This window comes from Argopecten irradians, chromosome 15 (genome assembly GCF_041381155.1).
Source record: "Argopecten irradians isolate NY chromosome 15, Ai_NY, whole genome shotgun sequence".
NCBI lineage: Eukaryota > Metazoa > Mollusca > Bivalvia > Pectinida > Pectinidae > Argopecten > Argopecten irradians.
Window position 1 is genome coordinate 2,965,623 of NC_091148.1, and position 25,671 is coordinate 2,991,293.

The 25,671-nt window shown below is 35.3% G+C and overlaps 2 protein-coding genes across 2 annotated transcripts; both read right to left on the minus strand.

Annotated features, from left to right (window-relative positions):
- Positions 1 to 8,960: 8,960 nt before the first annotated feature.
- Positions 8,961 to 10,508, minus strand: LOC138309618 (uncharacterized). The gene has a single exon (XM_069250842.1). It carries the CDS (start codon positions 10,506 to 10,508, stop codon positions 8,961 to 8,963), a length of 1,548 nt encoding a protein of 515 aa, XP_069106943.1.
- Positions 10,509 to 14,344: 3,836 nt separating this feature from the next.
- LOC138309411 (uncharacterized) lies at positions 14,345 to 18,940 on the minus strand. The gene is made up of 4 exons (XM_069250600.1): positions 18,819 to 18,940; positions 17,706 to 17,971; positions 16,825 to 16,990; positions 14,345 to 14,710 (listed from the first exon to the last, which is right to left on the minus strand). Exons 2-4 carry the CDS (start codon positions 17,820 to 17,822, stop codon positions 14,532 to 14,534), a joined length of 462 nt encoding a protein of 153 aa, XP_069106701.1. The 5' UTR covers positions 17,823 to 17,971; positions 18,819 to 18,940; the 3' UTR covers positions 14,345 to 14,531.
- Between the last annotated feature and the right edge of the window lie 6,731 nt (positions 18,941 to 25,671).

Consider the following 25,671-nt stretch of genomic DNA (forward strand, 5'->3'; position numbering starts at 1 on the left):
AATATAGACAAACAACGATCATTAAATGATGTCATGTGATGGTTCACAGCCAATAGGGAAATTGCGGCGTTGAAGACATGAACGTTTTGGTAGGCAGCGTTGTATTCCTCATTTGCGTCAGTTGAAGGGAGAAAGTTGAAACAGCAGGACCTGACGAACTGAAATACATGAAATGCTTTTACACAACAATTGTCAACGTTGAGTAGTGGCGCGGGAAAAAAATGAACAATGCATGTTGATCAAATAGTTAACTTTCTGAATTTTATTTTGCTTTTTGCAACTGAATCCGCTTCAGCCATGAACACATCTTATACGATGATGGATTATTCTTGAGGATACAACGTGTTGCGAATCCAAACCTCATTTTGGGAACAATCGATTCAGTTTTCGGGATCTTAAGCCCTGTCACCTGCGCATCATACTGCATGGATGATGGATGTTTATCCTTTGCGTATACTGAGGTGGAGAGAAGATGTGTCACATATGCATTTTCCAGAGCTTTCGAGGAGAAAAACGACGGTGAAGTATCAAATTCAACATTGTACTTCACAAAGACGGCAGGTATGTGCCTTCATATGTGTATGTTTAGTTAGCAGACGTGTCTGATAATCTGTGGATATCAGGGCCAGTTGTTCACAAGGTGATTAGCTTAATTATTTTATTAGGAATATCTCATGGAAAATAGACAAAAATTCAAAGAATGAAATACTTTAAATTTTGTTAAGTTTGTTTTGGTAAAAAGTCGATTCAATTTCAATTTTATTTTATTCCAATTCCAAACAACATAGGATAATTAAAGATGCTACACCGTTGATGAGTCGATCTTGTCGTCTTTCAAAAACAAGAACAGACGAATTAGTATAGCAAAAAGACATATTAATAACATACCATACGGTATGACAATAGTTAATCCTACTATGATAGTTACGTTAAAGGCACACTATCTTTCCGAGACTAAAATTTAAATCGATGCTATATTTTGAGATTTCAATACCAAACAAATGTAAAATTCCCTGTGTAATCGATATTAACAGGAAGATGCATTTTGCCGTCTGGCGCAGTGATAGTCAACTAACGCGCGGTAATTAGGACGACGGCGGGAAACTAATTCGACCCGCGTTATGAAAATTAACATTAATTTTATTTTATTTAAATTGTATAGAACGTGATTGTACATGTAGTATTAACGTTAAGTTAATATTTTGGCGACGCTACAAAATAATCAATCCCAATTTCCGTTTCCATTTTAAAATTAAAAGTCATTTCGGAAAGGTAGGTGGCCTTTAAAGTCTCCTTTTCTGGGTTAACACGACGGTAGAGAAATGGCCACTACAAAACATGCATTAAAGTCACCGTGTTAGCGCTGTTAACTTTTCTCAATGACTTTTATTTCTTTATTTGTAGTCAACCACGAAATTCGTGAAAACACAGCTTTATCATCAATTGTATCAAAGCTTCGTGTAAATATTGTAAAAGATATTTCGGGTGTTTCACTTCGTTTTATTTCTCTCCGTTTAATTAGAAAAATAATGTGTTGAATTCCATAGTGTTAAAAGGAGTTAAAGCCTACTCAAGAGTTTATGTGGGAGAGAGTTTATGATTCTTCGATATTACTGCAATGCCTTTGTGTGTAATATGTTACAGAGGAGGCTACTACTGTTGGTCCGACAGTGTCGGGCATTACAGTTCAACAAACCTCTGAGGAGTTGACAAGCACCGAGCAGACGACTCAAGAGACAACCATCAAAAAATGATGACGAGTAAAAACATAAAAAAACTAAAATTACAATTTTATCTACTTTTAGGAAATGATTATTTGAATAGATTGTTTATTCAAAGGAGTTGTAACACAAAGATAGAAATACTGATCCCATTAAATTCGAACGTTCACGAGGGACTTTTTTTAAAGTGAAATCACTACGCCGTTGTATCAGCCAATAAGTGACGATGTTACAAATGATGACGTCATTTTAAGTTTTAAGATTATGACATGTATGAAAGTAGCGCAAATGCTCGTTACAATAGAGATTATTGCTTATGGATTTTTTGTTCAAATTGAAACACGATGTCTGCAGTTTTGAATGGGTTATTCCACCTTATCCCGCCCATTCACTATTGTTTCTTAACCAGTATTGATACAATTATTTGCTTTATATATATTTTTTTATTTTTGAAATCATTTTCATTTTTACAGACAATACAGACAAAGACAATTAATTTAACATCATAAATACAAAAACAAAAGTATTTCATTTGTATCAATTTTACATGACATTCACATTAATACTTTTACACACACAAACACAACACCCTCACACATATACCAAAGAGTTTACTTAAATTATTATATACATTCAAAGGTTTCCATACACCCGCTTTCGTTCAGACATACATGACATTTATAAGAGGTTAAGAAGATAGGTTAGAGAGGAAATAGTTGTATAGGAGGATAGAGTCGAGATGTGGAATATATGTATTTTTTATCTATTATAATATTCTTTTATATTTTTTGCCAATGTGTTTATATTTAAGGTTTTATGAAAACATCTTGTTCTGTAAATAAATTGCTTAATGATTAAAAGTATAACATTATCAAATGGGACCTGGGACCCTAGTTGTGCATATTGCATGTTTAGACAGATCGGTCAACGAGATGACCGACAGACAGCCAAATTGGATTTTGATATCTAAAGCTTGTCTAACATAGATCATTCTTTGATGGACGCTAAGATCCCTTTGGAATTCCTTGTTATGCTATATATTTTAATTACTGGGTGCAGAATTGTTCTGCTGATAAAGCGGTGACAGCCCTTACTCTCACAGACACAGGAGTCCTACATCTGGATCAAGATCCTTCGGAATTTCATTTTCTAAAATTACTGTAAACTTACTACTTTTAGCGCAGTCAAATTTTAGCGCAAATGCGAAAAAATGTAAATTATAATTAATTAGTGTGGATATAAATTAGAGTAATTCAGTTGTTCAATACTAGAAATACCCTTATACAAAATTTAGCGCTTTAAAGACAGTGCGGAAAGCACAAAAATAAAAATAAAATACTGAAATAAGTACGTTTACACTTTTTAGAAGGCATTATCATGATTGGACGATTATTACGATTAATTTCATGAACAATTAAATAAAATAAAAGAGAAACGAATCACACAATAACTGATAATGGTTCATTGTCTCTAATTAACATAGAAATGTAATAATGATTAAAATACAGCTTTTATTTTCGTGTCACACATTTTAGCTGCATATAGAATGTACATAAAAATGTCCATCCAGATATTCATATCAGTACATAAAAATGTCCATCCAGATATTCATATCAAAATTAATCATAAGATAATTCCAAACTCACGTATTTTTAATCTGATATAGGTATCCATTAAGTAACAGAATGTTTTATGCTCCTGTCAAAATATCAGTTTATTTCCAATATGTTTTATACATAGCAAATTATTTTTTTTTTATAATTTTTTATTTTTTCAAGGCATTTTATAGTACATAACATAATACAATCATACACATTCACTCCGACATACCATATACACTATACATGTATATTAACTGCAATCATATAAAGTACATAGATACATTCATACATCTATTACATAGATTTATACATACACACATATATTGTAAATCATATGTATAGTAGTTACATATTTCCTTACAAAGATACATACTTACATGCATACATAGATACATATATAAGCATACTTACAAAGCGTACATGCACAGGTACATATATAGTGTTGAAGATATATACATATATGACATACATACATACATACATACATATACATACATACATACATACACACCCTAACATAAGCACACACACTTACACACCCTTGTATACCTTCACACATTCTTAGCTCATACACAAAAGAAAGAAAATCCTCATTTTTATAATTAACTATACATCAAACACTTAAATTTGGAGAGGGGGTGAGAAAAAGAGGGAAGAAAGAGAAAAAGAGAGAGAGAGATCCCACAACTGCTATAAGATGAAGAAGAAGAAAAAAACAAGCAAAAAAACATTTTTTTTAAAAAGGCAAAGTCAGGAATTAAAATTAAAGTTTTGGTTTCACACATGCATGTTAAATTTTTATAGCTACATTTCAATAAAATGTTTCCATTTTCTCCAATTATTGTCAAATTTCCTTTTTATGTTTTCATTTTTATAATATGTGGTGAATTTCACAGTATTGAAATGATCTTTAATAGTATTGATGAGGGCGTCAAGACTTAAGGGTTTATGTAGACATCTACTTTTATATATATAGTGTTTGATTAAGATTATAATTTCGTTATCAACAATGTTAGCAACCGGAGACAATAATCCAAAAAGAAATGATTCTTTATTTAAAACAACAGGAATAAATAAAATGTCACACAGATTTTCAAATTGCTGTAATAGCTTTTGTACTTCACAACATTCCCATATACAGTGAATAATAGTTTCTCTTTCCTTATTACAGAGTGAACATAATGGGCTAGGATACAACTTTGTTTTGTAAAGAAAAGTATTCGTTATTAAAATATGGTGTATAATTCTAACCTGAAACCATTGCAGTTTGGAACTTTTTGTGACAGAAAATGGTATTTTAAGTATTTTTTGCCATTTTTCATTATCAAATTCAAAATCAAAATATTCATTCCATTTCTTGATACCATTTGGAGTGGGAGGTGGTGAAATTAAGCATTTGTAGAAATCTTTAGACCCCTTTTTATTCATAAAAAATATTTCTAATAGATGTGGCAAGAAAGGTTGGGCTAGCCTTTTCATTTGAAAATTATACTTTTGAAGAAAGCGTTTCACTGCAGTAACTACACCATGATACTGAAGGAAATTTGTATTAATCCTGAAATTTTGAAGAAATTCATCAAAAGAATAAAAGGTCATATCATCAGTGTTTTTAACAAGGTCGTTGACTGTAAAAATTGCTGCCTTAAACCAATTTGGATAAAAGACATAATTATTTCCAACTTGAATATCATTGTTATACCATAGCGGTGTTTTTAAGATAGAATCCTGTGTAACATTTCTCAGAAACATAGAGTTATTCATTCTGACCCAGGCTTTAAAAACATCTTTCCAAAACTTATTTTTGCATGAGGAGGCACAGACACAAATGAATTCTTTGCCACAATTTTGTAATTTATTGAAGTCTATAGTAGTATTCAGAAGCAGGTTCCATTTACTAGAAGACTGAAATATTCTTCTTACCCAGCCTAATTTTAGTGAATCAATAAAAGAACGTACATCAATCATTTTTAACCCGCCTTCTGTGTAATTTTGAATAATAACACTTTTTTTTATTTTATGTGGTTTGTTATTCCACAGGAAATCATATAATAGAGAGTTCAATTTGTTAATAAATTTCTCAGGAGGATTAGGCAAAGTAATGAACAGGTAGTTAAGCTGTGAAATTAATAAAGATTTTATTATGTTAATTCTACCAAGTGGTGTCAAATTTCTCCTGCTCCATACATTTAAAAGTGATTTTAGTTTCACAATCTTTTTATCAAAATTCATCTTGGGGATTTCATTTAAATCTACACAAAATTCTATTCCTAGAAAGCTAAATTTATCCTTTCCCCAAATCAGATTCAGTTCTGGCAAGAAGGTTTCTTGACTATATTTGCAACTACCTATCCAAATAACTTGTGTCTTACTCGTATTAATAGAAAGCCCTGAAATTCTGGCAAAGTGGTTCAATTCAACAATAGATTCCCTTAAAGATCTTTCTGAACCGTCTAATATTAAACCGGTATCATCAGCATATTGTACATTTAAAATATTTACATTTTGAAGTTCAATCCCTTTGATATTTTTATTATTTCTTATTCTAACAGCTAAAATTTCAACACACAGAATGAAGAGGTATGGGGCGATTGGATCCCCTTGACGACAACCACGATGAATGCTGAGTGGGGAAGAAATATTACCACCCTGATTTATGACTGAAAACACATTTTTATGCAAAGTTTTGACCCAGTTTCTAATATCTATTCCAAAATTAAAATATTCTAAAACTTTATCAATAAAACCCCATGACACAGAATCAAATGCTTTCTCGAAATCAATCATAAGTAACATACCTGGAATGTTTAGATCTTCTGCATACTGCATGACATCATATACTGTACGAATATTTTCACCAATGTAGCGCCCTGACAAAAAACCTGTCTGATCTTCATTAATAAGTTTTCCTAGAACCGATTTTATTCTTTGTGAAATTATACCAGAAGCAATTTTATATGTAATGTTTAAAAGAGAAATGGGTCTCCAATTTTTGAGGAAGTGACGTGGTTTATCTCCCTTGGGGATACATGTAATTACACCTTGTCTCTGAGTAATAGATAGCTGACCAATTGAAAAACTGTGGTTAATTGAGCGAACAACAAAATCCCCTATATAACTCCAAAATACCTTAAAAAATTCTGCTGTAAAACCATCTGCACCTGGACTCTTATTGTTTTTCATATTTTTCAAAACGAAACCTGCTTCTTTAAAAGATATTTTACCTTCAAGATTGTTTGATTCATTCTCACTCAACTTAGGGACATCATAATCTTCAAGAAATAAATCTAAATTAATATTATCAACATCTCTGTTTCTGTACAATTCCTCATAAAATAAACGAACTTCATTCAGTATCTCTTCCTGATTAGTAATGACCTTGTCTTCTTTCTGTATTTTAGGAATGATTTTTGAAGTATAATTCCTATTTTCTAAATTTAAAAAATATGCTGTTGGTTTTTCCCCCTCCTCAATCCACTTTGCTCTTGATCGTATCATGCTACCCTTTATCTTTTTCATACGAATGGATTCTAACTGCTTTTTCTTTTCATTTATCTCGTCTAGGTCAGGATCAGTACAGTCTTCTAATGATTCTATTGATTTTTTAAGATTTTCTTCATTGAGATTCTGTTGTCTTTTCCTAAATGATGCATATGAAATAGACTTTCCTCTTAACTCCATCAATAAGGTTTCTAAAAATAACTGATCATTTATTAAAAATTGGATTTCACTATTGGGGATGTTAGATATGGAATTAAAACAATATACAGGGAGACAATATTGCAACTTGATCGCCTTAATAGTTTGTTTAATGGTATCGAGATACTCAGATTCATTCAGTAGAGAATTATTAAATTTCCAAAAGCCTCTTCCCCTTTTAAATTCATTTAATTTCAAGGATATGATTACGGCAGAGTGATCCGATCTATAACTAGGTTCAATACTCGACTTGTGTATACTAGATAGAAGTGATTCTGAAATCAAGAAAAAATCTAATCTGGCCTGTTTTATTGGATTAACTCTACGCCATGTATATCTTTTATTATCGGGGTGATGTTCTCTGTAAATATCAACCAGGCTATGATTTTCAATTAATTCTAAAACTTTTTCCCTTGAAGCAGCATTATTAATATTTCGATAGTTATTATCGTAGTCCATTTCAGGATTAAGAACTAAGTTAAAATCGCCACAAATTATTACATTTTCATTACTAAAATTTTCTATTGCTTCTGAGACTAGGGCATAAAAAATTGGATTATCTCGGTTAGGACCGTAAAGTGAAATAAGGGTAAACTTGGAGCCCTCAATAACTAAATCAAGTGCGAGAAAATTACCGTTTAAATCTTTTTTTTCTTTGTGCACTTTGCATTCAAAATTATTATTTAAAAGAATTGCTATGCCACGTGAGTTTGAAGTATACGAACTAAAGTAGCATTCGTAACCCCACTCATTTCTAATAGTATTTTCCTCATCTGTTGTGAAATGAGTATCCTGTAAACAAAATATACTATATTTTTTGTCCCGTAGATAAGAGAAAACATCTTTCCTTTTTGCCCTATCCCTGAGACCCTGACAATTTGCCGAAAGTATAAAAATATTGTTCATGTGAAATCTAAAGTTCGACTAAGCTTACATATTGTAGTAGTTGTGGGACCTAGAGGAACGAATGGAAAGAGAATGGGAAAAGGAGGAAAGAAAGCTAGAAAACATAAAAACATCAACAAGTAGGTCAGACAATTTTTGACCACTACTCAACATTCACCTGTCTATCAAGTCGCTACACCTGGTTTGGCTTGTGGGTCAGGAAGATCGTACAATGTAGGAAATAAACAGATCTGCAATGACACCGGAAATACGAATATGTAATTAGCGTTTTATATAAAGCGAAGACAGTTTTTTGTTGAATGTAATTTATACGTTAAAACAATTATCGCTGGCCAAATCAAGACCATATCACGATTTTTGGCAACATTGCAAAAATCATGTTCTGTACTTGTAAAATTAACACATATACATTGTAAGTATTGTAATTCATAACATGTTGGTAACGTTTGGTGTAAATAACATATTAAAAACTCTTCTTGATTCGTCAGTATGAAAATGTCGGTACATATAACTTTAATCAAAATACTGGTTTTGAGAACTATGTTCCGAGTTTCTTTTCTGAAATGTTCCTTTCTTCACATATTCTTTAAAGAACAAGCTACATAACAAATGACGAGTGAAGAGTAATACCTAAAAGTAGGTCATGATGTAAACACACGTTTGATTAAATAAGTTTTGTTTATCTGCACCGAAGACGTGAATTATAGGCGAGCTACATGTCACTGTTTAAATAGGAGGTTATAGCGCATTATGAAGATTGTCTGCAAAGCTCTGGCATCTATATAGACCATAGATGCCATAGGAAGATAGTTTAATGCTTATATTTACATTATCAACTCATTTTAGGATCTCTGCATTAACGGAACAGCCATTTTGACGGTGATCAGTTGACGTCACCACGTCAACATTAGTGACGTCATAATGGTCACGTTTTGGGTGTCAGTTATGCCGTTATATACTTCACTTTGCCATGTTAGTTTATATAGTAGAAGTGACAAGCAAATGTAAATATATCTTAACACATGTATGTACATAGTCAAAGCAAAACACAACATTTGTTTTTATCGTTGTTCTCTTGATACATATCGTTGTCCTCTTGATACATATCGTTGTCCTCTTGATACATATCGTTGTACTGTAGAAGTTTGACATAGTCAAGGGCAAACGCCGACCACAGTACTCCCTGTCTGTCGATACCAACATCTTGTGACCAGTGATCATCAGTGTGTATAATCCTGATAAACTGACCACGCCCACTGACGAGGAGGAGACGATTATTATAACGGTCCCCTATAACAAGGTTACCCATACTGTCATAGACAACGAATGCGGGTTGAAATGAGCATTTCGTTGGTCTTGTTGCATAGACATCTGGTATTTCACCCGTATATACAAATAGTTTTTCGAGATCACTGTCTAAAATGACAGCATTACACCCGTACATTTTGTTAGCAACAGCGATGTTATGGGAAACAGGACACTCAGATATCCTCCATGGCCTAGTCACAAATCGTCCCTCAGTGGTTTGTACCAACTCACCGCTTGTGGTAAATTTGGAGATTTTATTTTCCATCCCTATGATGACGTGTTCACTCGCTGTAATACAGATGGACAGTGGAAAAGCATTGGTACTAAATCTGGTCTGTAGTTGTCCTGACTTGAGCTTTAGGATATTTTTATGTTCATCACAGGCCCACAGAGTGTTAGTTGTAGGAGAAAGGCTTATGTCCTCTATCTTGGTGTTGTATTTAACCTTGTTTACTATCGTACCCTTCCTGTCGTGGAGAGTTAATTCATTACGGACTAAATAGCAGATCCACGCCAAACCGTGAGTAGTAGGACGTATAGAACTAATAGCACAAGGAGACTTCCACTCCTCCAGTATCTTGGTCCGAGGCAGTAGGGTATAGCCCGGACGGACTACTTTCTCTTCAATTGACTGCTGCTGACTTGGAGATGTCTTTACTTCAGAATCCGATGTCTGTTGCCTTGGCGATGGTCCTATTTCTACTTCGAGTGATTCAATATCAATATCATGTCCTGACGATGTTCGATATTCATTTAAACAGCCATGGGGATCACGGTTTAGGGAGACACTATCGGCATTGAGTGTTGGTGCTTCAGGAAGAATGACAGACAAGTCATCACAGTCTGTATCACAGATTTCTATGTCAGAACCTCGCTGAAGCAATATCTTACATTCATTTACTTTCTGTCTAAGATATTCGCTGTACATTTTCATACCATAATTGTAGCTTTCTAGAAGATGTTCGTAAAGTTCGTCAAAATTGCTGTCATTTTCCTGAAAAGATTTATCGGCCGATTTGATGTACTCGTCGATTTCAGCAAGGTCATCATTTTCAGTTTTGTCTATAAATATTTGCAGTTCTCGTTTCCTGTGTGAAATGTGTTCACTGAGCTCACATATAGGATGACAGTAATGTAAGGAGGTCACACACTTACCACATACGGGCCCTTCACACTGTCTACAGTAAAATTCAAGTTGTCTCCCCCTATGATGAACACATGTTGTTTGACCCCGAGGACGTTCAGGACTCTGACCTTCAGGAAGAAAGGTCGTCATTTTTATCTGCACGTTTCAAGTTTGTTCTTGATACAGGAAGATATAACAAATATACGTCCCCGGCCTACTATGCTTTTCGGTAAAAGACCATTACCTGTCTAGAAGTGTTTTGAGCTAAAATATTGCAGTCCGGTTAAACAGCCATGTCATCACTGAACTTTTGCTTAGTATGACGCTCACTCCGGCATAATAGCCATCATTTATTGGACACATTTCACACTCACATTAAATATTAGACAATATTGGAGATTTCCACTTGAGAGTATATACTCAATGAATTGAAAATTTTGTCCAATGGCTTCCGATTGATGCAACTAGGTTTACAATTCCGATATGCACTGTTTTTACCTACACGTATCAACATCACGAACGTTAGGTTACAACATCCATTTCTTCAGTAGGTGTCAGCACTGGTAAACTGCTGTACCAAACATGGCAACAAAGAAGCACTTGTTGGCTATATATGTCGGTATGACTTCTTCCTACGAGACTTCAAAGAAAATGCATGTTGAATTCACAGGGACCTGACACGAATATTTGATCAAAGGTATTTATATGTGTGTGTGTTATAGTACTATAATACATATATAATACCGTTGGTGGGAAATTTGTGCCAGGTCCCTGTGATCGAAGTCAAACTTAACTGTTGGTATAGATAGCTAGGTCGGTGTTTTAGTAGATAGTCTATATGTGTAAATTGACATAATTGACATCTCTTTGTAATTATCTAATAGGTAGACTACATCTAATCAAAACAGCTGTGACGTCATCCATTGTTATATCTGTACTTAAGTCCCAAATTACGCGGCCATAATTACATGTCACTGATCTGTCATTCTTTATTATTCTTAATCCTGTCATGTTAATCCTGAGTGTTATTTTGGACTGACGAAGGTCCTATAGTGGCTGAATATATATTCCATAGAAATGATTTTTTTTATTTTACCTTGAATGTGCTTTGGCCTTTTATTTCCGATTGTTAATATCTTAGTTTTATACCATGTATATATATACGTACTTAGATTCCCTTCCACCAAGGATTTTCTGGCCAAATTTGGTGACAATCCTTGCTAAATTGAATGTGACGGTGAATGTGACGTCATTTTTAGCGGGATCGAATGAAGTTTCATGCACCGGAAGGTTTGAGTTCGGGGTTAAGTAAGAAAAAGTTCCGTCAGATGCGGAACAAATTCACATTATCGTATTGACAGATAACAATCGGAACTCCTCAGATATACTGCTACATCCGAAGCGTTCCGAGTGGACAGAGAAAGCATTTCGTATTGACAGATAAGCACAGTCAAGTTTATTCAGTAATAGTTATATGTTAGTGTGAGAGGCATTTCTGCCGTCATTTGCAGCATAAATTCGATTATATAGGCTGATGTCAAAACATCAGGTTTGTTAGTTTCTGTTTGTTTTTTTTGTTTTTTGTTTTTTGTTTGGTTTTTTCAAAATAATTGTAATTGTGAATCAAGAGGCCCAGAGGGCCTGTATCCCTCACCTGTTTTTTTTTTTTTAGTAATTCTGTAATTTAATAATTAGTGATTCAAAAATCACAAAGACTCTTGCAATTAGAAAAAAATAGCAAAATTGACTCCATGATTTGTTTAATTTTGAATCCCAACCATATAATGATGCTATAGATACCATACGTATATATGCTATCCAATACATAGTTTCAGAGAGGAAGTAATTTACATGAAAATATTAGCCTTATTAACCCCGCGCCTAAGCCCCAAGGGTCAGCCCCATCATTTGTACAATTTGAATCCTCACCCTATAAGGATGCTACCATTGCATTATGAGTGCTATCCCATGCTTAGTTTCAGAGAAGAAGTCATTTATATGGAAACAGCCAAAATGACCCCTTTTGACCCCGCCCCTCAGGACCCCGGGGGCCAGCCCCATCATTTGTACAATTTGGAATCTCCACCCTATAAGGATGCTACCATTGCATTATGAGTGCTACCCATGCTTAGTTTCAGAGAAGAAGTCGTTTATATGGAAATAGCCAAATTGACCCCTTTTGGCCCCGCCCCTCAGGACCCCGGGGGTCAGCCCCATCATTTGTACAATTTTGAATCCTCACCCTATAAGGATGCTACCATTGCATTTATGAGTGCTATCCCATGCTCAGTTTCAGAGAAGAAGTCGTTTATATGGAAATAGCCAAATTGACCCCTTTTGGCCCCGCCCCTCCAGCCCCTGGGGGTCAGCCCCATCGTTTGTACAATTTTGAATCCCCACCCTATAAGGATGCTACCATTGCAGTATGGATGATATCCCATGCTTAGTTTCAGAGAAGAAGTCTTTTATATGGAAATAGCCAAAGTAGCCCCTTTTGGCCCCATTATTTGTACAATTTTCAGTCAGTAACCCATAAGGATGCTACCAATCAAATTTTGTTGAATTCCGACCAGCGGTTATGGAGAAGAAGTCGATTGTTGACGGACGGACAACGGACGACGGACTCCTGACGCCACGGTATGGCATAGCTCACCTTGGTCCTTCGGAAAAAAGCGAACAAATCGAAATTCATATACAAACTGATATTATACATTGCATTTATAATATCTTTTAGTCAGGTTGGAATATTGCCAGCGTCTGAATATTGTTCTGCGCGCTGATTGGTCGAAATTCTTCAGAATTTGTTTTAATTTTAGCGGGGTTTAGGGGATTCCCGAAATCGGGAAATTTACTTGGTTTTTGTCAATACGATCGGGTCACGGGGAGGGGAAGCTGAAATCAGGAAATTCTCGAAAGAATCAGGAAAGTTGGCAAGTATGCCAGCCATGGACAGGATTGTAAAAGCTAATGGAGACAGCAGACATTTATATAATGGATTTTGAAATACATAACCACTAACTACATGTATTTCTAAATATATTAGTTTTAACTCCTAACTTTTGAAAGATTTTAAAGTTTAATCATTATACAATATATTAGGGTTTTCTTATGATTTTTGCCAGCATGGAAAATAGTAATTTTACTCAGTTTCACCAAAAATCATACATTCAAAACTGGAAAAGTATTAATCTTTCTCTTATAACTGTAAACGGGGAACTTACCCAGTATTTCATTACATATATAAGGTTTTCTCTTATACATGTATTCCAAACTGCATTTATGCACAACTTGTGTCCTAAGTGCACCTACACATGAAATTTGATAAAGATCCCTTCATTACTTTGAGAAATAGGGTTAACAAGAATTTTTAACGGAAAGAAGGACAGACGGATGATGGATCACGTTCGAAAGGCGATTTGAATTGACTTCCATCTGCCATCTGGTGATGGTGGACTAAAAATGCCAAACATAAACAAAAAAAAGAATGATTTAGAACATATCAATGAATACTTTAATGAAAATAAAAACTTAATACACATGTCTTACTAGAACTCTATACTCTCATATGTCAAGTACAAGTTTACCAACTGTACTATTAAGTTGGTCTATAGCATGGATCAACATCAGCAATTTATACTTAAAAGGAGAAAATTAAATGTTAATAATTCAAAATTTATAAATGTTTCAGCATTTGTTATTTAAATAGTTTCAATTGACCAATCAACAGCATATTGCTATTTTACATAATTTCAATTGATCAATCAACAGCATATTGCTTTTTTACATAATTTCAATTGATCAATCAACAGCATATTGCTATCTTACATAATTTCAATTGATCAATCAACAGCATATTGCCATCTTACATAATTTCAATTGATCAATCAACAGCATTTTGCTATTTTACATATTTTCAATTGACAAATGAAAAGTATTTGCTATTTCACATAGTTTCAATTGACCAATCAATAGCATTTTGCTATCTAACATAGTTTCAATTGACCAATTAAAGGGACTCGCTATTTTACAAAATTTTAGTTGACTATTTAGAAGAGTTTACACAGTTTATATTGACCAATAATAATGTTTACTATTTGACGTGGTTTAAATTGACCAATAAGGATCCTTGTAATATATCACATGACTTCAACTGACCAATCGGAATGCTTTCCACTAGGTGCTGTCTTCCTCCTCTTCCTCCTCTCTCTCCTTCCTCTCATTCTCTAACTCGACAAATTGAAAAGCGTCACTCACAGCTTTCATGGTAATTGACAGTGGCATTATTTTCAGTTGTTGCTTCCATTTCAGGACCTGTTCTTCCTTAAAATTTTCTGGTATTTCCATATCATCGTCTGATAAAACAAAGAAACACCGTTTGATCAGATTTAAAACCATAAAGAGATCCCTTCCGTTCTTTTAAATGTCCAATAAAACACATACAAGATTACATAACTTATAACCGTATAAATATCATCCATGGCGATAATTCCCATACAACGTGATACCCGTTAAAGTTTGTGCGGGACTATTGTATCTATTGGTGATAGAATGAGGTTATATGATGACATGTAGGGCTGGGTATTGGAAGGTTTAAAACGATACATTACGTATTGACAATACACTGAAACAATGCATGACACGTATTGATAATACAGTGGATCTCTTTTTCAAATTCAGTTGACCATTGTGTTTTGAATATTGTGACAATAAAAGACAATTTTGATAAAACATTCTATAACCAGGAAAAAAATCTACCAAACAATTTATTCGGTTAATCATCTATGTTAATTAATTTCTGTCAATTCGTATTCTTAGTTATGAAAAGGCATTTCTAATCCATCTAGGTGACATAGATGCTTTAAACACTTCCTTTTGATTGAAATCCTGGTACTTTAATGATGTTTTAGAATAAATTTTGTTTGCAATTTCCTATGTCTATAAGGAAAACAGTAGGGTGAGTTGTTAAAACAATACAGCGATATAAAGCATGTTTGTGTATCGATATTCGATACACTGCTGAAAACCGATACATATCAGTATATCGATATATTGATCCAGCCCTAATGACATGCCGCGCTAACGTCGTTTCTGCAGGAAGGTAACAAAGAGTGACTTTCCATTGGAGATACTGGTACCGCACAAACATCATCACCATTGGAGTTACTGGTACCGCACAAACGTAATAACCATTGGAGATACTAGTACCGCACGAACGTCATCATCATTGGAGATACTAGTACCGCACGAACGTCATCACCATTGGAGATACTGGTACCGCACAAACGTCATCACCATTGGAGATACTAGTACCGCACAAACGTCATCACCATTGGAGATACTGGTACCGCACAAACGTCATCACCATTGGAGATACTAGTACCGCACAAACGTCATCACCATTGGAGATACTAGTACCGCGCAAACGTCATCACCATTGGAGATACTAGTACCACACAAACGTCATCACCAATGGAGATACTAGTACCACACAAACGTCATCACCATTGGAGATACTAGTACCACACAAACGTCATCACCATTGGAGATACTAGTACCACACAAACGTCATCATCATTGGAGATACTAGTACCACACAAACGTCCTCACCATTGGAGATACTAGTACCGCACAAACGTCATCATCATTGGAGATACTGGTACCACACAAACGTCATCACCATTGGAGATACTAGTACCGCACAAACGTCATCACCATTGGAGATACTAGTACCACACAAACGTCATCACCATTGGAAATACTAGTACCACACAAACGTCATCACCATTAGATATACTAGTACCACACAAACGTCATCACCATTGGAGATACTAGCATCACACAAACGTCATCACCATTGGAGATACTAGTCCCACACAAACGTCATCACCATTGGAGATACTAGTACCACACAAACGTCCTCACCATTGGAGATACTAGTACCGCACAAACGTCATCACCATTGGAGATACTAGTACCACACAAACGTCATCACCATTGGAGATACTAGTACCGCACAAACGTCATCACCATTGGAGATACTAGTACCACACAAACGTCATCACCATTGGAGATACTAGTACCGCACAAACGTCATCACCATTGGAGATACTAGTACCACACAAACGTCATCACCATTGGAGATACTACATATATTTGTAGTACCGCACAAACAAGATCACCATTGGAGATACTAGTACCGCACAAACGTTATGGGGTATCACATGGTACGTGAATTATTTTCATTCCCACGTTCCTTGTATCATGTAAGCCCGCTACCCCCATGATCCTCCAACCCTTTTTCTTTTCAGACCCCTGACGTTTTTTGTGTCTCGAGTTTGGTACCTTGCCATGGCCAAGGTACTGACTATTCTTCTCCACCTCCTTAACCTAACACATCATTAGTTTGGCTAATCTTAAACAAACCATACCAAACCAGACCAGATTACTAAATAATTTCAATTCTTACCTATGAAAGTATGGAAGGTCACTCGTGTTGGCAGGACCTGTAGTAAATCCTGGTAGGTCAAGGTCACTTTAACAGTTAAAGGTGAGGACAGCTTCCCTAGGGATATTTGTACAAAGTCTGCCGCATCTGTCATTGAAACCTGAAGTCTGTCTTCTGGCAGGAAACCCTGAGAGACAAAGATATCAAACCATATTTTTCTCCTAGAAATATCAGTAAAACAAGTGCCACAGCTCCATATATCACAGTAGGACCGACTCTATGGGTTACACTATTGTAAAGTAACTTATCTTCCTAGGAAAGTAATTTAACATTCTTTAGGTATGAAAACACGAAATGATGTCCCCAAGAAAATAAATAATTTGTTTTATAGTGTATGGAGGCTCCCATGTTTATGGCGAGGGGCATAAAAACAGCATTAGAACATCTTTATAGTGGAATAAATTTTGGAACATCAATAAAACAAGGGAAAATATCATACCCGTAAATAGAAAAAAAAATATATGCTAGTATCTTAAAGATGCTACACCGGTGACAAATAATATTTCTTCTCTATCAAAAAGGAGGAGATGAATAAGTATTTATCTCCTTTACACCATTACTACCGTTTTAAAGTTTTAACTTCTAATTTTAATTCAAAATAAAAATATTAAAAATAATTAATTATGCCCCAAAAAAAATCCGTGGCACTATATTCTATATGGAATGAAGTACTGATTTCACTTGCAACAAAAGTAAAATAAACTATTTTATATATTAGACATTCATACACAATTAAACACCGATTATTGTTCAAATGAAGAGTTTATGTTCTGTTGGCGATGGAGCATCTTTAATTTATAATGGTGACTTGTAAACAATAAATCTACCAATCAGCTGTTTACCTGTACTTGTACCACTTCCTCTCGTCTCGTGGTGTAGGTGTACAGATAATCGCTGACCTTCGACGCAAATTCAGGCACATCATCTTTGAGATATTGCTTTAACTTTGCAACTGGCATAAATTTTGGTAGATTGTGGCGCTTTAATTCATGAGTATCATCATGACATTTTGACAGCTCCACGTAGTACGAGTCGTAGAACTTGGATTTGTAGTTGGTATCAAAACGCAAAATAAAAGTGTCCTTGTCCTGTGAGTGCAGAGATAAACCTGGAACAAAAATGAAAACAAGAGATGTTTGAGAACACAGATCTTCTTTAGACTTCATGTAGTACATTTTTGCCCATTTGGCCTCTTGAAATTTTCAAAATCCTGTGTTTCCCCCATAAAATGATGAGCCATATCCATAAAAACATACCTGGGTATGGAAACTTTCTATCAAGGCAGAAAGCCATGTCAGAGGTAAGGAAAAAGTAAAGTACAAATTGGCCCCTTGGGCATCCTATTTTTTTAAAAACGTTTATTTTTCATCCTTAAAATGTTTGTCCATATCAAAGCAAGTGAACATCAATGGTACTTTGGCTGAACTTCACATCAAAGAAGCTAGTAGCAGCTTGCGGTGATGATAGTGCACACAGATATTTGCGTTTCACAACATGCACAAAAACCTTAAACCTGATAATTTCGCCCCCTTGGGCCTCTTGAAATTCTCAAAATATCAAAATATTTTATTTTCGCTCTTATAATGGTTTCCACACGGCAATTTGTTATTTATTATAATTCTATATCAATGTAAAAATCCATGATATTTGTTTGGGATAACAGCATTTCACAACTTGCATCAAATCTTTAGCCTGAAACTTTCGGTCCATTGGGCATCTTGTAATTCAATATCCATCATTTTCTTCCTTATAATAATTTTCAATACCTGTAATAACATTTATCAATGTAATTGGAGAGGCGAGCTAAACGTAATATTAATTAGACCCTTTTATCTTGTGAAGCAGTTAATGATTGTCACCAAGACTAGGTGAACCTCAACTGATTTGATCAAATATACAAATATGTTATAATTGATATATACATGTAATAATAAGATCAATGTAGTTGGTGTTACCTGTAAGTCTGTAGCAGTCTAACAACTGTTGTAGTGTGTGATGTTTATCAAGGGCCTCCTTGTATTTCTTAGACGTATTCTTTTTCTCACATTGATGTTTTCTTAATTCTGCTTCTTTAATCTGTCAACACAAATTCCATAGATCTTATCAAAGAGATTAAATGGAGTCATGAAAGCTTTTGCTTTGAAATTAAAGTTTTGACAAGACCAAGCAGTTAACATGCCAGCTGATATTTTACAACAAGCTCTAGGTCTCCATCTCTTGGCCTCAGTGACCGAGTGAACATTTTACCACTAGTAAATATCTTGCACCTTTTACCCCCCCCCCCCCCCTTCCACACACTGAAATATAGCAATGCAATACTAAATATATATATGATGATAGTTATTCTTAGTTTTAGAGTAGGTGCAAATTAATTACTATGTACATCAATTTGTCCCCACCTTCCAGAGACTGTGATGTCATATTCTCCAGTGATTTTTGTGACAACCCACAGAGACTGTGATGTCATATTCTCAAGTGATTTTTGTGACAACCCACAGAGACTGTGATGTCATATTCTCCAGTGATTTTTGTGACAACCCACAGAGACTGTGATGTCATATTCTCCAGTGATTTTTGTGACAGTGATTTTTGTGACAACCCACAGAGACTGTGATGTCATATTCTCAAGTGATTTTTGTGACAACCCACAGAGACTGTGATGTCATATTCTCCAGTGATTTTTGTGACAACCCACAGAGACTGTGATGTCATATTCTCAGGTGATTTTTGTGACAACCCACAGAGACTGTGATGTCATATTCTCAGGTGATTTTTGTGACAACCCACAGAGACTGTGATGTCATATTCTCCAGTGATTTTTGTGACAACCCACAGAGACTGTGATGTCATATTCTCCAGTGATTTTTGTGACAACCCACAGAGACTGTGATGTCATATTCTCCAGTGATTTTTGTGACAACCCACAGAGACTGTGATGTCATATTCTCAAGTGACAGTGATTTTTGTGACAACCCACAGAGACTGTGATGTCATATTCTCCAGTGATTTTTGTGACAACCCACAGAGACTGTGATGTCATATTCTCAAGTGATTTTTGTGACAACCCACAGAGACTGTGATGTCATATTCTCCAGTGATTTTTGTGACAACCCACCCACAGAGACTGTGATGTCATATTCTCCAGTGATTTTTGTGACAACCCACAGAGACTGTGACGTCATATTCTCCAGTGATTTTTGTGACAGTGATTTTTGTGACAACCCACAGAGACTGTGATGTCATATTCTCCAGTGATTTTTGTGACAACCCACAGAGACTGTGATGTCATATTCTCCAGTGATTTTTGTGACAACCCACAGAGACTGTGATGTCATATTCTCCAGTGATTTTTGTGACAGTGATTTTGTGACAACCCACAGAGACTGTGATGACTGTGATGTCAGTATTGACAACCCACAGAGACTGTGATGATTTTTGTGACAACCCACAGAGACTGTGATGTCATATTCTCCAGTGATATTTGTGACAACCCACTGTGAGAGACTGTGATTTTGTCAGAGACTGTATTCCAGTGATTTTTGTGACAACCCACAGAGACTGTGATGTCATATTTTCTGACAGTGATTTTTGTGACAACCCACAGAGACTGTCAAGTGATTTTTGTGATTTTTGTTGACTAACACCACAGATGACTGATGATGTCATATTCCTCCAGTGTGATTTTTGTGACAACCCACAGAGACTGTGATGTCATATTCTCCAGTGATTTTTGTGACAACCACAGAGACTGTGATGTCATATTCTCAGGTGATTTTTGTGACAACCCACAGAGACTGTGATGTCATATTCTCCAGTGATTTTTGTGAACAAACCGGACAGAGAGACTGTGATGTCATAATGTGACAACTCTATTTTTTTTGTGACTGTTTTTTGACAACCGACAGAGACTGTGATGGTCATATTCTCAAGTGATTTTGTGTGACAACCACAGAGACTGTGATGTCATATTCTCCAGTGATTTTTTTGTGTGCAAACCCACAGAGACTGTGATGTCATATTCTCCATAGTGATTTTTGTGACATTTCAAACCCACAGAGACTGTGATGTCATATTCTCCAGTGATTTTTGTGACAACCCACAGAGGACTGTGATGTCATATTCTCAGGTGATTTTTGTGACAACCCACAGAGACTGTGATGTCATATTCTCCAGTGATTTTTGTGACAACCCCACAGAGACTGTGATGTCACTATTCTCAACCACCAGTGATTTTGTGACAACCACAGAGACTGTGATCTCATTTTCATATCCATTCTCCAGTGATTTTTGTGACAACCCTCAGACTGTGACGTCAAAACTGTGATGTCATATTCTCTCCAGTGATTTTTGTGACAACCCACAGAGACTGTGATGTCCATATTCTCTCAGTGATTTTGTGTGGGACAACCCACAGAGACTGTGATGTCATATTCTCCAGTGATTTTAGTGACAGCCCCACAGACGACAGTGACGTCATATTCCTCCAGAAGTGATTTTTTGTGGACAGTGAATTTTTGTGCAGTAAGACCCACAGAGACAGTGATGTCATATTCTCCAGTGATGTTTGTGTGACAACCCACAGAGAACTGTGACGTCATATTCCCAGTGATATTTGTGACAAACCCACAGAGGATTTTGATGACATATTCTCCACAGAGCTGTGATGTCAAATTCTCACAGTGACTGTGATGTCGCATATGGACAGTGATTTTTGTGACAACCCACAAGAAGACTCAGTGAAGTCATATGAATCCTCCAGTGATATTTGTCAACAGTGATTTTTGTGACAACCCACAGAGGACTGTGATGCTATCATAAATTCTCTCAGTCCTTGCATTTTTGTGACAACCAACAGAAGACTAAGAATAAACGTCTGAAATATTCATTCAAAAGAATATGATTTTTGTGACAATGGCCCCACAGAGACTGTGATGTCATATTACAATAGACTAAGTGCTTTTTGTGATAACAGCAGCCACTTTTGTCACATGCCCAGTTGATATGCACTGTGACAATATTCTCCAGTCATTTCCTAATGTGATTTTTGGACAACCCACAGAGACTGTGATGTCATATTCGCAGGTGATTTTTGTGACAACCCACCAGAGACAAGTGACAATGTCCATTTTCATATTCTATGTGATTTATGTGACAACCCACAGAGACTGTGATGATCCATATTCTCAGGTGATTTTGTGACAACCCACAGAGACTGTGATGTCATATTCTCAGTAAATTTTGTGACAACCCACAGAGACTGTGATGTCATATTTCCAGTTGATTTTTTTGACACTGCCACAGAGACTGTGATGTGATCTCATATTCTCAGTGATTTTCATATTGCAATCGGGCTTGAGGGGTAATTTTATGCCAGTGATTTTTGTGACAAACCCACAGAGACTGTGATGTCATATTCTCAGGCGATTTTTGTGACAACCCAGGAGACTGTGATGTCATATTGACCAGTGATATTTGTGACAACCCACAGAGACTGTGATGTCGCAAATTGACTTTGTGATTTTTGAATGACAACCCATAGAGATGTACCTGTTAAGGTATATTCTCAGGTATTTTTTTGACAATTCCACAGGGACTGTGATGTCATATGTCTTTTTTTTTTTTGTGACAAACCCACAGAGATCCTGTGAATGTCATATTCTCAGGTGTAAATTTTGTGAAACACCCACATTAAAAAACTGTGATGTCAAATCTTTTATTCTCAGGTGATTTTTGTGATAACCCACAGAGACTTGTGATGTCATATTCTTCCAGTGATTTTTGTGATACCGCGACAGAGACTGTGATGTTCATCGAATGTTCAGGTGTATTTTTATGATGACATATCCCACAGAGACTGAGTGATGTCATATTCTAGCCAGTGATTTTGGTTCTGTGATCAACCCACAGAGAGGAGTCTGTGATGTCATATTTCTCAAGTGATTTTTGTGACGACCCAAAGAGGACTTGTGATGTCATATTCTCCAGTGAATTTGTGACAACCACAGAGACCTGTGATGTCATATTCTCCACTGTGATTCTTTGCTGACTATTACCTTCAGCCAGAGTGACGTGTGATTCTCAAGAATATTTGTGACAGTGATTTTTGTGACAACCCACAGAGACTGTGATGTCATATTCTCCAGTGATTTTTGTGTTCCAACCACACAGAGACTGTGACGTTAATATTCTCCAGGTGCTTTTTGTCTCCAGTGATTTTTGTGACAACCCACAGAGACTGTGATGTCATATGATCTCCAGTGATTTCTTGTTGACAGTGATTTTTGTGACAACCCATGCAGTTAGTGTGATGTCATATTCTCAGTGATGTTTTGTGACACAACCCACAGAGACTGTGTGACGTCATATTCTCCAGGTGATTTTTGTGACAAACCCACAGAGACTGTGAGATGTCATATTCTCCAGTGATTTTTGTGACACGGTCTGCTGATTTGTGACCACAGAGACTGTGATGTCATATTCTCAGGTGATTTTTGTGACGCCAACCCACAGAGATGTGATGTCATATTCACCAGAGTGACAAACTCCAGAGACTGGGTTTTGTTCATATTCTCCAGTGATTTTTTGGTGACAACCACAGGAGACTGTGAGGTCATATTCTCCAGTGATTTTTGTGACAACCACAGAATGACTGTGATGTTCATATTCTCCAGTGATTTATTGAGACAACCCACAGAGACTGTGATGTCACATAGGACTGTGATGTCATATTCTCACAGTGATTTTTGTGACAACCCACAGAGACTGTGATGTCATATTCTCAAGTGATTTTTGTGACAACCCACAGAGACTGTGATGTCATATTCTCCAGTGATTTTTGTGACAACCCACAGAGACTGTGATTAATAATTTATCACATTGATTTATTTTCTCACATTTTGTACAGGTCCAGTTATTCTAAATACACATAATGCATTTCAGTGCAGAACCTTCAATCAAAGAGGAAGTATTTATGTTGTCAAGTTATATAATAAAGAAAAGTTTCAGCATTATGGTGACTTGTAATCTCAAATTAAATTGATTTTTTTTTGTTAAAAAACTAAACAGGCATTCTTCAGATATCAAGAAAAAAACTTACTGGTTATATTATATAAAATCTCATATAATGTTTAAGCGATACCGTACACGTATTTGACCTTTAATGACTAATATGAATGACAATCAATCAAGGATTTCCTTTTTAACAAAAATGTATCTAGCAAGTTTAAGAACACCATACTATCTATAAGTACAAAATTTAATGGTTGTCAGACCGTGTAACATATATAACTAACGTATATTGTCATAAAGGATGACTTTCATGCTTCATAACTTCACGAATACTACTTTGGCAACATATCAGGGAGAAAGAGGGGAAAGAGAGGGAAAGAGAGAAAAAAAAATCTCTGTCAGCTATCAGCTGTTTACCGGTATATGCTTTATCAAGTTTCAAGTACATGAATGTATATATATTAACTAAAGAACTAAATAACCTGAGTTAATTAACTAAACGACATGTAAATGGCACGAAGGATGTTTTTTGTCAAAACATGTTAATATTTTTTCTCTATGTCTATCAAGTTTGTAGTACATTACAACATATATTCTAACAAACGGTAACGGCACGAGTTACCTAAATGACAGATATTGTCATCAGTGTCCTTTTCTAACTACAATTTGTAAATATCTTCTTATTAAACATTATGGAAAGTTGTTCAGCAAAATTTGGAGCAAGGATAGGTCCAAAATTCGGATCGCAAATTCACTCAGAAATTTTACTTTGACATGATAATTTACTTTGAAATTTGACTATTGGTTCCAAAAACTGTTTTCATAAGGCTTGAACATGATAATTTACTTTGAAATATGAATATTGGTAGAAAAAAAATGTTCTTATAAGGCTTGGTTCAAGAAAAACATAATTGTAGTATTTGATAGTGACACGCTTACTTTTTACTGTTTTGATGAATTGATACAAATCTATCAGATTAGTACTAATTTTGTGGAATATCACGGTTTTAGTATCTGCTATCAGAGAATACCTGAATTAGGCTGACTCTGAAATATGTCAAATTTGTTTCCTACTTACATTAAATATTTCATATTGATCTGTACAATGTAATGAAAAAATAACATACTCCTACCGGGAGGAGAAGATGGGTAAGACTTAATTAGTTCATCGAATCATTTGAAATGGGTTGATTTCTAAAATTTCCTTTACAGTAACGAAAATTATCAAGCTTCAGTGGTTTCAATATATATTATAAAGCATATTCAACTCAGCAATTTTACTTTGACATGATAATTCTACTCTGAAAAAAACATTGTGTTACAAATTATATAAGTACATTTGCCTAGTACAGAATAGTAATACATGTATTACAATTTCATTTATATTTTAAACACCTCCGAATGTTTTTCATTTAATTTGCATATAAACAACCAAACGATATGATTTCGTTATAAAAATGACACTTAATCCTCTAAACAAATAAAACAAGGCAAACTCTAGATCACTGCTTATGTGTTTTGATATTTTCCAAAAGAATTTATGATTTGCGTCTTTCCTTATATGTACATATTTTCTACTTGTCAAATTTTTGAAATTGATATTTATATATTATGTTTTCTCTATACATATGAATTTCGTCAATAGAGAACTATTAGAAGAAACTTGAGTGTGGTCTGTTTTTTGTATCAACAGCTTCACGCTTGGCTGCATCAATGCTACAGATACGAAGAGAAGTATTTAAGGGGTGGTCATACTGATCCTTCTTATCTTTGAATGATTTTTTCTCGGAAAACCCTGCT